Genomic DNA, 14,404 nt, shown 5'->3' with positions numbered 1-14,404 from the left:
TGCTGCAGTGATGTCTCCGTCCCACTTTCCTACATCCAAGAAAATCTCAGGAGTCCTGAGTGCTGCTCACCCGATCGGATCACATGTGTTTAGAAACCTCGTGATTTTGCTAATGTGATAAGATCAAGCCATAATGGAGCACAGTTCTGTAAATTGCATTAAAATCAAGTGGGGTCTGCAAACACATGTGCTTCATGCATGTGCTTGTGTTTATGTGAGAGCACAATGACTTTCCCTCAGGGAGGCGATGGATTCCAGCCAAAGAAATTCCAGAAAGAAAAGTCAGCCGAAAATACCACTGTGTCCGTACGTCGTCTACGTCCTTCAGGTCGATTTGTTTGACCAAAATGCTAAATGAAGATGAACACGAGAGAATGGCACGGAGGAATCCCTTCACAACTAGAAAATTAACGTTTAAAACGCAACTTTAATCTAAAAGACGGACGCACCCAAACCACGACGCTTTAAAAGTTATTTCCTGCCTCAAACGTTTTTTTTTTGTTTGTTTGTTGTTTGTTTGTTGCTTTTTGTTGTTCTTAAAGGTTTCAAATAAGTTTTTTAAAAAAAGGGCAAATGGCAGAGAAGTTTTGAAATGATTTCACTTATTAAGGGAAAAAGTGATCTAAACCAACTTGAGGTATTGTGGAAAAACTTTTAAATCATAAATTAGCTGAGATTAACCACATTTTATGGTGGCTTGCAAATGTGAACTGAAACCATTATCCACAAATAGAGAAAATATGGAACAATCTCACTTGCCTCGTCCAAAGTGTTTAATCACGATTAAACACTTCAAAAAAAAAAAAGAGAGAGAGAGACTGGGCAGAAATGGCCAAAGGTGTAAAATGTTAAAGGAACCTAAAGAAACACAAACTCCCTCATCAGACGTGTGCCAAAAGCCTCTTTATGATCCCTCAGAGTTTTCGGAAAATAGTGGATTGACAAATAAAAGTGGAACATTTTGGAAGAACTGGGTCCCAACAACACGCCGACAGTCAGACACGGTGCGGTGACGGTCTGGGGGTCGTTTTTGCTGCTTCGGGACCTGGAAGTTTTTTAGTAATTGATGAGAACGGTTGAATCTGATTTCTAGAAGAAACCGAATGGTTGACCTTAAGCACAGCTTTGCAGCAGCATGATCGAAAGGACAACAACCACAGGAAATTATGGAGAATATCAAGCCAAAAGAAAGCAATCAGGAAGCCATGCACAATGACGTAATCTCATGGGGAAAAGGAAAAAGAGCGAAAACCTTTGCCGTAGCACCGTTAACGCCGAGGCATAAATTCTCTAAACAGTCTCGGCAAATAAAACTGTTGTTTTTAATATTGGCTGAAAGCAGCTCATTACCTGAGCCTGAAGGGTTGTTGGTTTTTTAAATGAACAGATATTATGGGCTGAGCACAGATACCAGCCAAGGCCTCCAGATTTCTGCTCCAAACACCTGGAGGGGTGAAGCTGGGTTAACTCAGTCCAAGCCTCCCGTAGCCGGATTCTCGCATCACATGAATTCATCTTATTTATATTTAATGATGTGAATCTGCTTTTTTTTTTGCCTCAAAAGTGTGACATTTTGACCAAAACAGGAGAACGCACTATAAAAAAAAGGGGTCGAACAAACTTGCTAAAGTATTTACAGCCCTTGAACTTTTTACTACATTTAGTGACTTTACAAATATAAGCAGTTTGTTTTACTGAGATTTTATGTAATAGGACATCACAAGAGCACAAACCGGTGACACGGATTTTTTGATATGCATATTTGTAAACTGGGGTGTGAATTCAGCCCCATCTGCTCTAACTTTTAAATTGTTTTTGAAAGTAAAATAGTAGGTAGACTCTGCCTGTGTGTGTGGTTTAGTCCCAGTATAAATCCCCATTATAAATCCAGCTCTTCAGTTAAATTTGTTCAGAACATCAGGATGTATCAGGATGATCAAGGAGCACAGCAGACAGCCCAGGGAGAACGTTATGGAAAATGTTTGAAGCAGATTCAGGTTATAAAACATGATCACAGTCTTTGAACTGCTCATTAACGCGTTGCCTAAGTCATCACTCAACGAGGAAAAGTGCACGGCACAACCGCAAACCTACCGAGGCTTGGCAATCCACCTACAATGATAAACATTAATCGGAGAAGCATCCAAGATAAACATGGGAACTTCGGAGGTGATCCGCGGCTTAGGTGGAAGGCTCACACGAGACAATTATTGTTTGTGTACGCCGTAGGTCTGGCTTGCTGTGGATGAGTGGCTCCCAGCCTGCTTTGGCTTACAGAAAGTCATATGAGGTCCTGTTTACAGTTCGCCACAAACCATGTGGGAAAACAGAAAACACAGAAGAAGATGCTCTGGTTAGACGGGACCAAAACTTTTTGATCTACATTCCGACTGCTGTGTGGGCAGAAAACTTAGCGTCAGCTCACGGCACTGAACACAGCATCCCCTCAGTGAAACATGGTGGCGACAGCGTCGTTCTGTGGCAATGATTTTCCTCAGCAGAGACGGGAAACGGGTCGTAGTGGATGGGGAGATAAAGATGGAGCTAAATACAATTTACACCTGGAGACTGCAGCAGATCGCAGGTTCATCCTCCTGCAGGGCAACGAGCTGAAACGTCGAGCTGCACTGAAATGTTTCTCATCGAAGCTTAAGCATGTTTTGGTGCAAACTAAAATTAACTAACAACTAGCTTAGCCATTTATAAATCCCTCTTCAATAAAACTGATTTCTCAACCTTTACAGTTCATGTGACATAATTGCATCATTTTATTCAATATTTCTTCCGATGTTTTTTGCCTTTAGTAGTTTATATGTTTCATCACTGTTTTATCTTTTTCTCAGTTTCGTTGGGGGCTACTAGTATAGCAAATTTGTTGATTAAAGTGTTTTTTAAGGCTGAAGTCTTTTTGTTAATAAACTCCTGTTTATTATCAAAAGAACGTGTTGTTTCTTGCTACTCAAAAAAATGCCAGTGCTGAACTTACGCCTTCATCTAAACTTGAGGCCTCATCAGGCAGGGATTTATAGACAATAAGTGACACTGGACAACTTTGCTGTTATTTTCTTGATAATTAAGTTGTTGCCCAACTTGGCAAATTAATAGTTCTATTAACAATTAGCCTAAGAATGTTTTTATCGTTATTAATATCCAAACTAGACCCTAGATCTGACTTAGATCTAGTTGGGGATCTGCGGCCAAACTTTAAAACATTTTGCTCAAATCCAACTGAGAGCTACAAGTATTTAAAAAAACGGGCAAAACATTTAAGTCTCTAGCGACGCATGACTGATCGAGAAAGACCTCAACAGACTTTGCAGCTGAAACTGCAGCGAAAGATGGATGTGCGCTTTCCAAGTATTTATTTGTGGAAATAATGAAAATTGCGTACAATATCAAATCCAATACATGTGTTGCTTTGTGTCGGTTTGTCACGTACCGTCCAGATAAAATAAATTGAAATCTGAGGTTGTAGTGTGAAACAAGGTCAAGGAGTATGGCCGGCTTTGCAAGAACACTGTTTATGAAATCACTGCAGAAAAATACGACGACGGGATTCCAGAGTCAAAGTTTCGTTTCGATGCAAGATATAAATACAGCTGAGAGCAAATGGTCTGTTTGCATTCTCCCCACTCTGCTTAGCAAATCGAAGTTTTAAAACCAGATGTGCCTTTCGACTCTGCTTTCGGGCCAGTAGCCATGAAAATGTGCGTAGTAGTCCCTACATACCATCTAGCCTGACTTTCACATGAAAAAAAAAGAGCACAAACCCACAGCGAGCAGCAGGCCGCCCAACAAGATAAGACACGGCAACAAACTGAGGGGCAACTAGATTGTACTCACTAGTTAGATGGCTTAAAGAAAACAATGATGTAAACTAAAGGACAAGTCTGACAGAGGTCCACAAAGCATCGTCTTGTTAAAAGGACACAACTAATTAAGAGCCGTGCTGTCGGTCCAAATATTAGTGTTACGAGGCCGTCACGCTGACCCCTGCAGGTCACTGCTGCAACACGCACGAGAACACGCTTGAGCACACGCACGTTCACCTCAAACGCAGCACTGATTGCTCGTACTTTGAGCGTGGTGCTTGTGTACTGGGGAGTCTTTGCTTACATATGCCAAAGAGCAACCGCAGGAGGACTGGAGGTCTTCAGTTACCAAACAGTGCGCGATCACGGCGTCGTTACGCTCCCCAGAGTGTCGTTTCAGAGCAGATGTGGAAAATAATGGTCATTTCTGAACCTGAGCCTGACACACAAACGTTCCTCGACAAAACCGAGTTCTTGTGTCGCGCGGCATGACCGAGCGACCGGGCGGTCACAGGAAACGGCAAAAACGTTCAGCGTGGAGTCACGTTTTTACAAAAGCCGCACGTGCTGATCTGAAAGCCTGTCCAGCAGCAGCAGCAGCAGAGAGTCTGGAATGTGGAGGAAATCGAAAGTGGGATGGATGTGGGATGAAGGGGAGGAGAAGAGAAAAGCTGTGTGGGATTCATTACCTCTCTCACACTGGGCTCCGGTGAAGCCGTACGTACAAACACATCTGTTGGGAGCCACGCACCTTCCTCCGTTCAGACAGCCATTTTCACAAACCGCTGAGGGAGAAAAAAGGCAAAAAAAATAAAAAATAACCATGAGACAACATGAAGACATTGAGTCTAAATTAAAGTTTTATCAATGATTGTGATAATGTGCGTAAAGCGGATAACCTTTGTTTTGTTGTTGTTGTTGTTTTCATTTAATTTAGGGGCACGGTTTGAGTCTGTATCTCTGAAGGGAAGTAACTCTCAATGATTTAATCAGCTGTTTGCTGAGTTAAAGTTTTCCCAGGATCTCTGTGAGTTATGAGGGAACAAGACAGCTTATTTCTTTTTATGGGAGAATAAGCCACATTTGCACAGAGGGTTTTAGGTTCTATGTACAAGACGACGCGTTTAGTCTAAAGACGGTCAGATTTAACATCCTGTTGTTTGCATAGCTAAAGTTTCATTTCCATCAAAACTGTTTGCAATCTGCTTCTATGTTGCTAATGTTTGAACTGGTGTTGACAGCGCTTTTAAATACAATTCATGCTAACTCCACCAGGTCACCAACAAACTGTGCAGCTCCTTAACACTGTGCATGGATTAGTCCTGTTTTCATTCTCATTTTGCTTTTATCAGAGTTTAAATTCCCCAGTTGAGATTGTATGTCGCTAACAGTTGTTCGCATGATGAGTAAGAACAGGAATAAGCCAATTCTACTGGCTTTTGACTGAGAAACAGGACATTATGGGGCTTTACAAGTCATGTCCCATTGGAGGAGACACTTTCCATCTTACACAACTGGACCTGCCTTGATTGGATAAGCTCAGATGAGCAGAAACCAGATGTCTGCATGGATTATTACTCGTTGAAACCAAATATGAGCTTGCTCTTCTGCAGTACAGTTACCAGTGATAGAAAGCTAGAAAAGTATTGTTTTATAAATCTCACAATGTGTTTAATAAGTAAGACCAAGACTTGTGAAACTACTTATGACCTGTTTACTGATTTTTGCCACTTCAGCAGATAAATCCTTCACTGGTGTCAAATCAGGATTTTTAATATGTTGTGATTAATGAACACGGCTTCTCCCACAAAGAGTCATAAACGGGCTGAAATTATTTTGACTACCGCTCTGCAGATATGTAGCTGTTAACAGATTAATAAACGTGAGGTCCCCGCTGTCTCCCCCGGTCTATTCTCACACCCCTTGTAAAAAAAAAAAAGGTCTGCTTCATGCGCCCGGATTCCTGTGGTTGAAAAAATAAGCATTAGGTTGTGTAGAAGTCTGGAAAAATATGGCCTTAATTCCCTACTGATTTATTAACTCAGTAACCCGGACCAGTTTCAAATCAAATTACGGCACCACTCACAGTCAAGTAGCTGATAAGCTGTGCAATACGCAGCCATTGTGATGACCAAGTCGCTGCTTTGCACGCATGAACTCTGTTCTTTAACGTCCTTTTCCTCAGTTTCCATAAATCAACAACAACAGCAGCCAAAACACCAAAACCACAGCTTTAACACGACCGCAACCCAGTGGGTGGAGGTCATTCTTACGTTGACCGCAGTGGTTTCCAACGTAGCCCTTCTGACACTGACAGTTGTCCTCCGCACACGTCCCTCCGTTCATACAGCGAATGTTACAGTGCTGGACTGCGGGTGGAACAAAGTGAAAAAAACACACAATCAAACCAACGTCGCAGCTGTTTACAGATTACCCAAACATGTAATACTTTGGAAGACGTTTAAAGCGAAAACAAGATTGACTCTAAGCGTTTTCTCAACAGTTGAGCTGAGATATAATATCCAAGAGTTTTTTTTTTTGCTGTTTGAACATATGAAGTGCTGAAGTGCTGGGAGCTGCGAGAGAGAAAGATGGAGGAGATGTTGACTGTGGACGTCTTCCAAAACACACACAACCGCAGATAGTCCGCTCACACACACACACACACACACACACACACACAACAGCCCACGAGATTGGCTGCTCTTCCAAAAAACGTGATTGCAACATGTATCAATTGCTCCAATCTGGAGGCGGCGTCATGGTTGTGTTCAGACGATTCTTTGACCTAGTATTATTTTCGCCGCATTAGTCAGTGCTCAGGAAATTAGATATTTACTAGAGCTAAGACTCAACCAAGCAGTCCTGCATATTTTCGTGATCTACACACTCTTACTGATTGTGAGATGACTAAATGCTATTTTAAAAACTATTTCATCCAAATGAAAATGTAAAGATAAGGGTGGGATTTGGACTGAACTCTCTAAAATCCATTCCATTCTTATCTATTGGTGTAGAGCCAGTTGAACTCCGACCGATGTGATAAATACAACAAAAATAAAGAAAACATACATAACAAGAAGAGAGGAATTGCTGAATGACCTGACTTCGATCCACAGGTTGAGGCAATCTGTCCGTTGGGGCAGGTGCACATGTTGGGTCTGGAGCAGAAACCGTCTCCGCACGTACTCCGGCAGATCGCTGAAAAGGGGAACAAAACACTTGGTAATTCAAAAGACAAAACACTGTGCAATTCTCGAGCTGTGGCGCCAGCGTCTTGTCGCTGCTATTCATGTGAGAAAATGTGCGTTTTGTGTCTGTTGCTTGTCAACCTGTCAACCGCAAGTTTTAAATTTCTGCTGCGAGTTTCCTTTGGTGCAGCTTAGACGATGATCTCAACCTCAGACTGAACTTTCATTCGTAAAATCTCAAGAAGGATCGCAAAAACATTATTCGAATTTGACAAAGCACACCTGGCAGCCGAGCTATTTTCAGCTTAGAGTTTCGTTGAGTGTTTCCAGTTGTCGCAGTCTGTTCGTTTGTTCCATTTTTTTATTTTTTCCACCCAGACTGTTTCTGGTGAGGTCCACTGCTCCCAGCTGCTGTCAGGTGAAGTCCTGCCACTGACCCCTTCTCTAAGAATCCCACTGCGAAACCATGTCATTAGAGCCGGGACCGGCATCCTGCCAGCTGTACAGCCTGAGCTTAGTCACACAACTCTGAAAACTCCTCAAACTTTCCTGTCTCCGGATTGAAACACCGGGAGACGAAGGAGCGAGGGGGAAGCAATAGGTAAACAATACCACCGGAGAAAAAGAATAACATCAGAACCAACTTCAACACTGCTCAAACTCTCAACAGCTGTGTTACTTCCAGTTAGAACCATTAAATGTGGAGCATATGAGCAAACATCAGGGAAAAAATAAATAAAACTCCAAGATAAAGGTGAATGTATCTTCCTAAAGTCCCTTGGTTAATAAAATCGAATCTCTGTTCATAAGAAATTATTGTTTTTTTTTATGTTCTGCTGCTGCAGCATGAAACAAGAGCACTTGTTCCTGCATCTGTTCAGAATCTGCAAAACTATAGAAATCCTCTCTCAAAAATGTGCCAAAAGCTTTTGTCCAACTCGGCTGATGTCTTGATTTTCTCTTTCAAGCACATTTGTGTAACAACGTAAAGACGATCATAACTGTCTAAACATTTTTTTCTTCCAGAGGACCAATCTCTGTCGTGTTTTAAAAATATTATAGTTACGTTTTCCCAGGAGAGGCCTTCCTTTTCACATGAATGTAAAATGGGAGTTAAGTCTGGTTGTGCATGTTTCCAGGAGGGACGGGCATTTATCGTGTACTTTGTTGTCATAAAAAGTTTATTGCCGTGATTAATCACAACAACACATTTCAATTCATGACGACACTATTCTTGGGATTGTTATTTTTTTCTAGTTCCTCCACTGTTGGTTCGACTAATAAATATGAATAAATTTATTAGTAAATAAGCTTAACTGAGGATTTCAGGAGCTTTATTTGTCTTTATGAGGTTGTGACTGCATGTCATTGCCAAACAGTTGCCTTAAAAAATGACTCCAAAGATGCTGGAAATGCCTTTTTACCATCACTTTTATTGTTAAACCAATCAATACTACAAAATACAGTGATAAAGTTTAAAGTCCTTATCACCATCATAGCTTACGGTTTTGGAAAGCAAAACTTTTTGGATCTTTTTTATTTAGGCTTGAAGCATTTCCTTAGAAATTACACTCTCATAATTATCTCCACCAGAGAGTGGACACACATGGGAAATACTCACATCTCTCATGTGTGTATTCAATTATTGCTCTTTAACAACATTTTCATTTTGCGTAACAAGTGTTTTTCGTCCCTTCTCGTTCCTGTCACCATCCAGTTGAAACAAACTTCCTCATCTATCGTATTTTCCTGTTAGTTTTACTTTTATCTCCACACTCGGGACAGCACATTGTCTTCTGGCTTCCTTGGACACACTTTGATTTTAACAAATAGCAGCTTAATTATCGCTACGCACCGAAATGCTTCGAAAGACTCAAACTATAACTGAACCATATTTAACATTTTATTGGACCTGCTTGCATTAATTTTGCTATGACATAGCAACAGAAAACCAGAATTGATTTGTTAATAGATACTTCTTGGCTTAGACTGACTGGTCCCTCAAAGCGCCAAAAGAGCAACAGTGAGGTAAACAGAATACAACACCAAGCAAAGCACATCACCATGGTCTTCAACACTGTGAAGAACGGTGGTGGCAGCATCATCCTGTGGGGTTGCTTTGCTTTTGGCATCAGGCCCTGGAAGGCTTATAAAGCTGCAGGGTAAAGTGAATGCAGAAAATGCTGGAGGACTTTTTTTGAGAACTACAGCTTCAGAGAGCATTTTTATTCTCCAGTAAGACAACGACGCAAAGCGTTCAGGCTGAAGCTACACAGAAGATATCACAGAAGGTGGCTGCTCTGGTGTGGCCTAGTCCAAGACCAGACCTCCGTCCTATTGAGAATTTGTGTCTGGACTTGAAAAGGTATTCACAGCTGATCTCCAAGCAGAGACAGAAGATCTTTTACTACATACTGACTTAAAGGGGGTAATTTTTTTTTATGCAGTTAACTTATTTTTGTGTTGAAGAAATTGAATAAGTCATTATTATGTAGAAATCAATTTTAACTTTGAAATTGATGGCGTGGAGAGGCGATTTAGTTTGGTCAAAAAAACTGAAGTTGACATAAACAACACCCTCCACAAGTCAGTAAGTTACTTTCTTTTAAACTTTCGAAGCTATTAGAAAATAAAGTCTTCTTCTCTCATGTCTTCTACCATTTAAAAACTACTACGCAAATTAGAATGAGAAGGTCATCTATCACTACTTTAAATTGTTTAGTGTTTAATGTATTGTCTCCATTCCATAAACACAAACCTTTTCTACACTTTGTCAGTGAAAGTGTGGCAGCAAAAGTGGGAGTGGCAACAGGAAGCAGCAGATCACCATGGCGACCAAAAGGACAGGACCACAATTTACTCTGAACTGCAGCAAACCTCTGGTGCTGCTGCTCTACGTTTTCATTTCACTCTGCTTCAGCTCTTTTTCATTAACTCTGCTGACGGCTGCAGTGAGTCAAAGAATGTTGAGCCTACTTTTCCACTGCTGCTGATTATTAGCTGAAATACAGGCGATTTAATTGAACCAATTGCGAAGCGGGACTTAAGTCCTGTCTTGACATTTCGAATCAGAGACCAGTGACTGGTGGGAGGCGATACTTACGAACAATGCACTGGTTTCCTCCTGTGAGAGTCTTCCAGCCTGGGCAGCAGTAGGCACTATTTCTGGAGCCGCACACATTCGGTCTGTGGAAAACAAGGTCATTTTAGGTTTCTGTTGTCCACACATTTGTCCTAAGTGACTATATAGTGTACGACGCTGACAGCTTCCTTGAGCTCCGGATTCACAGCTGCTCTCTGCTCGAGTTTCTTAACATATCAGACAAAGCCAAAACACGAGGATTTCAATTCTAATCCCAGTGATTTAGTTCACCTTCATCTCTGTCAGAGTTCTGTGGGGATTTTCTTTTCTTCATGGAAATGAGCTAGAAAATCAAACACTGCTTTTCCTTCCCACACACAGCCAGAAATCAATGCTTCTCATAACATCCTGTGCAAATGCACAACAATACGACAGAGGGCTTTGAGTTTCTTTGCGATTTAAGACCAACGACAGTAAGAAGCAGAAATGCCTCGTTACTTTTGAGCTCTAAAAAAGTAACTAAAATCCTAGTCAATCAATCAATCAAATTTTATTTGTATAGCACATTTCAGCAGCAAGGCATTTCAAAGTGCTTTGCATAATTAAAATAAAAACAGCATGAGACATTGAATAAACGGTGAGAAAGAGAGACATTAAGTTCCTAATAAATCACTTCCCAACTTTATTTGATTAATCATGATGCAGCTTGCCATTAGGTTTAACTAAATTGGACAGACAGTCACATTAAAATAAAAACGCAACCCAAGAGAGCCAATAATCAGGATTTTCCAAATAAATATACATTTTTGGTTTTTCTTTGAAGTCTGCCTGCTAATTTCAGTTTATTTTATTCTCCTGACTATTACAGCTAAATGGGGGAAAAAATGGTGCAGGTTCCTTGAAAGCAGTAGACGTTTTTAATCCAGCTGAAAATGAAACAATTTCCCCATCTATGCAGTAAACAACACATCTCCAATCCTTATGTAATGTTTATTATGCTCAGAAAAAGTGCATCAAAGTACATTATATGGATTGAATCATTTTGGCACAAAATCTGAGTATTGGTTTGACCAATGAATAGGACAACTAAATCAAATGAGCTACGATTGAGCATTGTAATCCTTGGACCAGCACTTGACCCAAATGTTGTCCCAGTTGATTGGAGCATCTCTACAAACCCTCTAAGTTATTGTGCTTTACATGAAATATGTTCATATAATGAGCTAATTCTGTTTTTCTTTTTCAGAATTTCTTTTGTGGCTCTTAATAAAAGCTACAAATGGTAAAAACTGTTTTGTTAGCACTGAGAGGCAGGTCATTTATATCTTAAAACAAGAGTCAACTGTCCTTTGATTTCAGTTCACAAAATGAATCAAAACTAAGAACTCCCAAGATTTTTGATCTATAAAAGCACCAAATGACTTTATGAAAATTTGGTGGCACTTTTTTGAGTTTAAGAAAAGTTTTGTTTCTCCTAAAAGTTTTGGCTACACATATATCTGGACAATCTTGTAGTTGGATTCAAAAACTACCTTCTCTGAGCATTGCAGCACATTCCTCTCTGTTATGAGGCACTGTCCCTAAGAGAAATAGGAGTTGGTCATAAGTGGAAACAGCGATTATTACACGTGTTGGCCAGAAGAAGGCGGATTGGTGTTAACTTGGAGGTAAAAAATAAATAAATAAAAAAACATCCTGTTTACCACATCTGCATAAGGAAAACATCCTCCTAGAAAACACCGTGACCATCCTGCCACCTACAGGCCTGAAACATGTCAACATGTGTGAACTTGTGATCCCCCGCTGAGCCCACACTGGTCCCGGAGGGAAGATGTGCATCGTAACTCGGAGCAGATCCGTGAGGTGAATAATGAATCGGCTCGGGTGTGTGAGACGGTGGTAAGTCAGCGTGACACAGTGTGCAGGCCGAGTGCACTTCCTGCCTTTGAACCCAGATGTTGCGACACATTAAAGTCAGCCATGTCAAATAGAAACGCCTGCAGAGAGAGCTCATTGAGCTGTCTGCTATCTGACCTCCATCAGCTGTTTGCTGTCATCACTGGACGCATGCATTCACTCTTTTCTTTATTGCTTTCCTTCTGTCTGTCTGTCTCTCTCTCTCTGTTTCTCTCTCTCTCTCTCTCTCTCTCTCTCTCTCTCTCTCTCTCTCTCTCTCTCTCTCACACACACACACACACACAAAATCACATTACACACAACCTCTCCAGCAGTGACCCACTGTGAACAGCTGCAGATGTGATTTATCCACAACTGGGGTGTGGTGTATTTGACTAAAAGGAGGATTAGGCTGTTAGTCCCCCCACCCTCCACCCCCATCTCCATTCCCTGCACTCCCTCAACCCCCTCTACCTACCCCTCCTCTTTCTGCCACAGCCACACAAGACCAATGGCCTTCTTTGTTTGGAAGTAATTTATTATTGCAGTCAGCAGGAATGCGGTATTCCTGCCAGTATTTAATTACTAAACTTTGCTCCAAACTTCCCATCACACACAATGTCACCCATAGGTCTCAGCATGCCTTATTAAAGGACACACACACGCGCGCACACGCATACAAAAATGAGTTTTGACCTACAGTGTTCCTCAAAAAACAACAACAACAACAACAACAAAGCAGCAGTAATGACACCTGCTCCGAGGTTCAAATAAAACAGCTTAAAATGATGTTCATCTAAATTAAAAAAAAAAAAGAAGAAGGAGAAGGAGAAGGAGAAGAAAAAAGAAACGACAGACGCATTACCCTCTGAGGACATCCGTCCCCCCTCTCCTCTTGGCCCTGTTGGCTCTGGTGTCCGTGTGCCTGGTCGCCGCCTCGCTGTCCTCAGTGTCCACCTCCTCTGCAGCGCCTCCGAGTCCGCCAAGGAGCGACAGCGAGGCCAGCAGAGCCACGGCCAACTGCAGCAGCCGTCCTGCACGCTTTCTGCCCGGCATGTCCTCTCCAAAGAGCGCAACTCCGGTGCTCGGTGAAATAATAATAACTTAACGGGCTCCACTCGTTTCCCTCCCTGCACCGTAGGACTTCTGCAGTCTGGAGGCAAGCTGGAAAAACAATATTATATATATATATATATATATATATATATATATATATATATATATATATATATATATATATAAATAAAAAAAATGCATAAATAAAAAGACGCAGATAAGAAATCCGCATGAAATAAAATCAACATAAACTCGCAGTTATATCATCTAACAAGACTATAAAAATAAATAAATAAATAAATAAATCAAAGTTAACAGAGTGCTTTACCTTCTCTCCAAAGAAGGAGATTCGCCTTGGACCCGACTCAGGACAGCTTCACTCTTCCTTCCAGGTAACAGCTGAATAAACGCTCTGAGCAGGGGAAAAAAACTGCGCAGAGGAGGAAAAGTCACTTAAAGCTTTCGCCTGCGGCTGCTATAAGTGGATGCGCATTGTAACTTTTGGGAGATGACTCATGCGCGCGTAGCTGAGCGCTGGTTTCTGCACTGGTAAGTCAGAGCAGCGGATGCATTCCAGAGGATGGGAATGGTGAAACTCTCTGCGACTCTCCCCCTCTCTCCGCGGAGCTCTTTCCCCATCCCTGCTCTGCTAAACTTTCCCCAAAAACCTTTTTTTTGTGTGTTCTCGCGATACAAAAGCAAGCTTGGGTTCATTTAAAACGGTATCTTTCACAGTGAGCTATGGAAGCGTGTCCCCCCCGCCCCCCCAGACTAATCATAGTTACAGTCATATTCAGTGAATTAGAATATTACTGAAAAGGCATATTCCCTCAGGAACTCAAATCACCAAATTGAATAATCACACACAGTCTTACTTAAAGCCTATTGTTCTTTTAATTATGATGATTTTCCGCATGGATCTGATGAAAACACAAGATTTAAGATAAAAACATGAGACCAATAATAATAATAATAATAATAATAATAATAATAATAATAATAATAATAATAATAATAATAATAATAATAATAATAATAGTAATTAGCAATAATTTAAATAACATAAAAGGTTTGATCTGATGCACAAGCAGCATCTTCTAAATTATTTGAAGAGTTTCTGCCAGCAGTAGTCCATCTAGACATTTTTACCCTTTTACTGAAACTTCCTCTTGGTCCCTGATTCTTCCAGTGCAAACCACCTTGAGCCATTGCAAAATTAGAAAATTAGAAGATACGATATAATATATATAATTTTTATTCATCAGTGGGAGAACTGTTTGTAATCTCATTACCCCATAACTGTGAGATACAGAGCAACTATAACCCAATTTTGACTTAGGATTATGAGATACAAATTCTTCTTTAGT

The 14,404-nt window shown here is 40.9% G+C and overlaps 1 protein-coding gene across 1 annotated transcript in view; it reads right to left on the bottom strand.

Annotated features, from left to right (window-relative positions):
- fbn1 (fibrillin 1) overlaps positions 1 to 13,747 on the bottom strand; it is a 67,021-nt gene extending 53,274 nt beyond the window's left edge. The window contains exons 1-6 of the mRNA XM_014967713.2: positions 13,366 to 13,747; positions 12,847 to 13,145; positions 10,107 to 10,189; positions 6,915 to 7,013; positions 6,086 to 6,181; positions 4,502 to 4,597 (exon numbers count right to left, since the gene is read on the bottom strand). Coding sequence (XP_014823199.2) covers positions 4,502 to 4,597; positions 6,086 to 6,181; positions 6,915 to 7,013; positions 10,107 to 10,189; positions 12,847 to 13,037 — 565 coding nt within the window. The 5' untranslated portion in view covers positions 13,038 to 13,145; positions 13,366 to 13,747. The remainder of the gene's footprint in view (positions 1 to 4,501; positions 4,598 to 6,085; positions 6,182 to 6,914; positions 7,014 to 10,106; positions 10,190 to 12,846; positions 13,146 to 13,365) is intronic.
- Positions 13,748 to 14,404: the final 657 nt, after the last annotated feature.

The sequence above is a fragment of the Poecilia mexicana genome, unplaced genomic scaffold, assembly GCF_051168715.1.
Source record: "Poecilia mexicana isolate PSO_F unplaced genomic scaffold, ASM5116871v1 scaffold_3, whole genome shotgun sequence".
NCBI lineage: Eukaryota > Metazoa > Chordata > Actinopteri > Cyprinodontiformes > Poeciliidae > Poecilia > Poecilia mexicana.
Note: the sequence above shows the minus strand (reverse complement) of the source record. Positions and strands in the feature narration are given on the sequence as shown.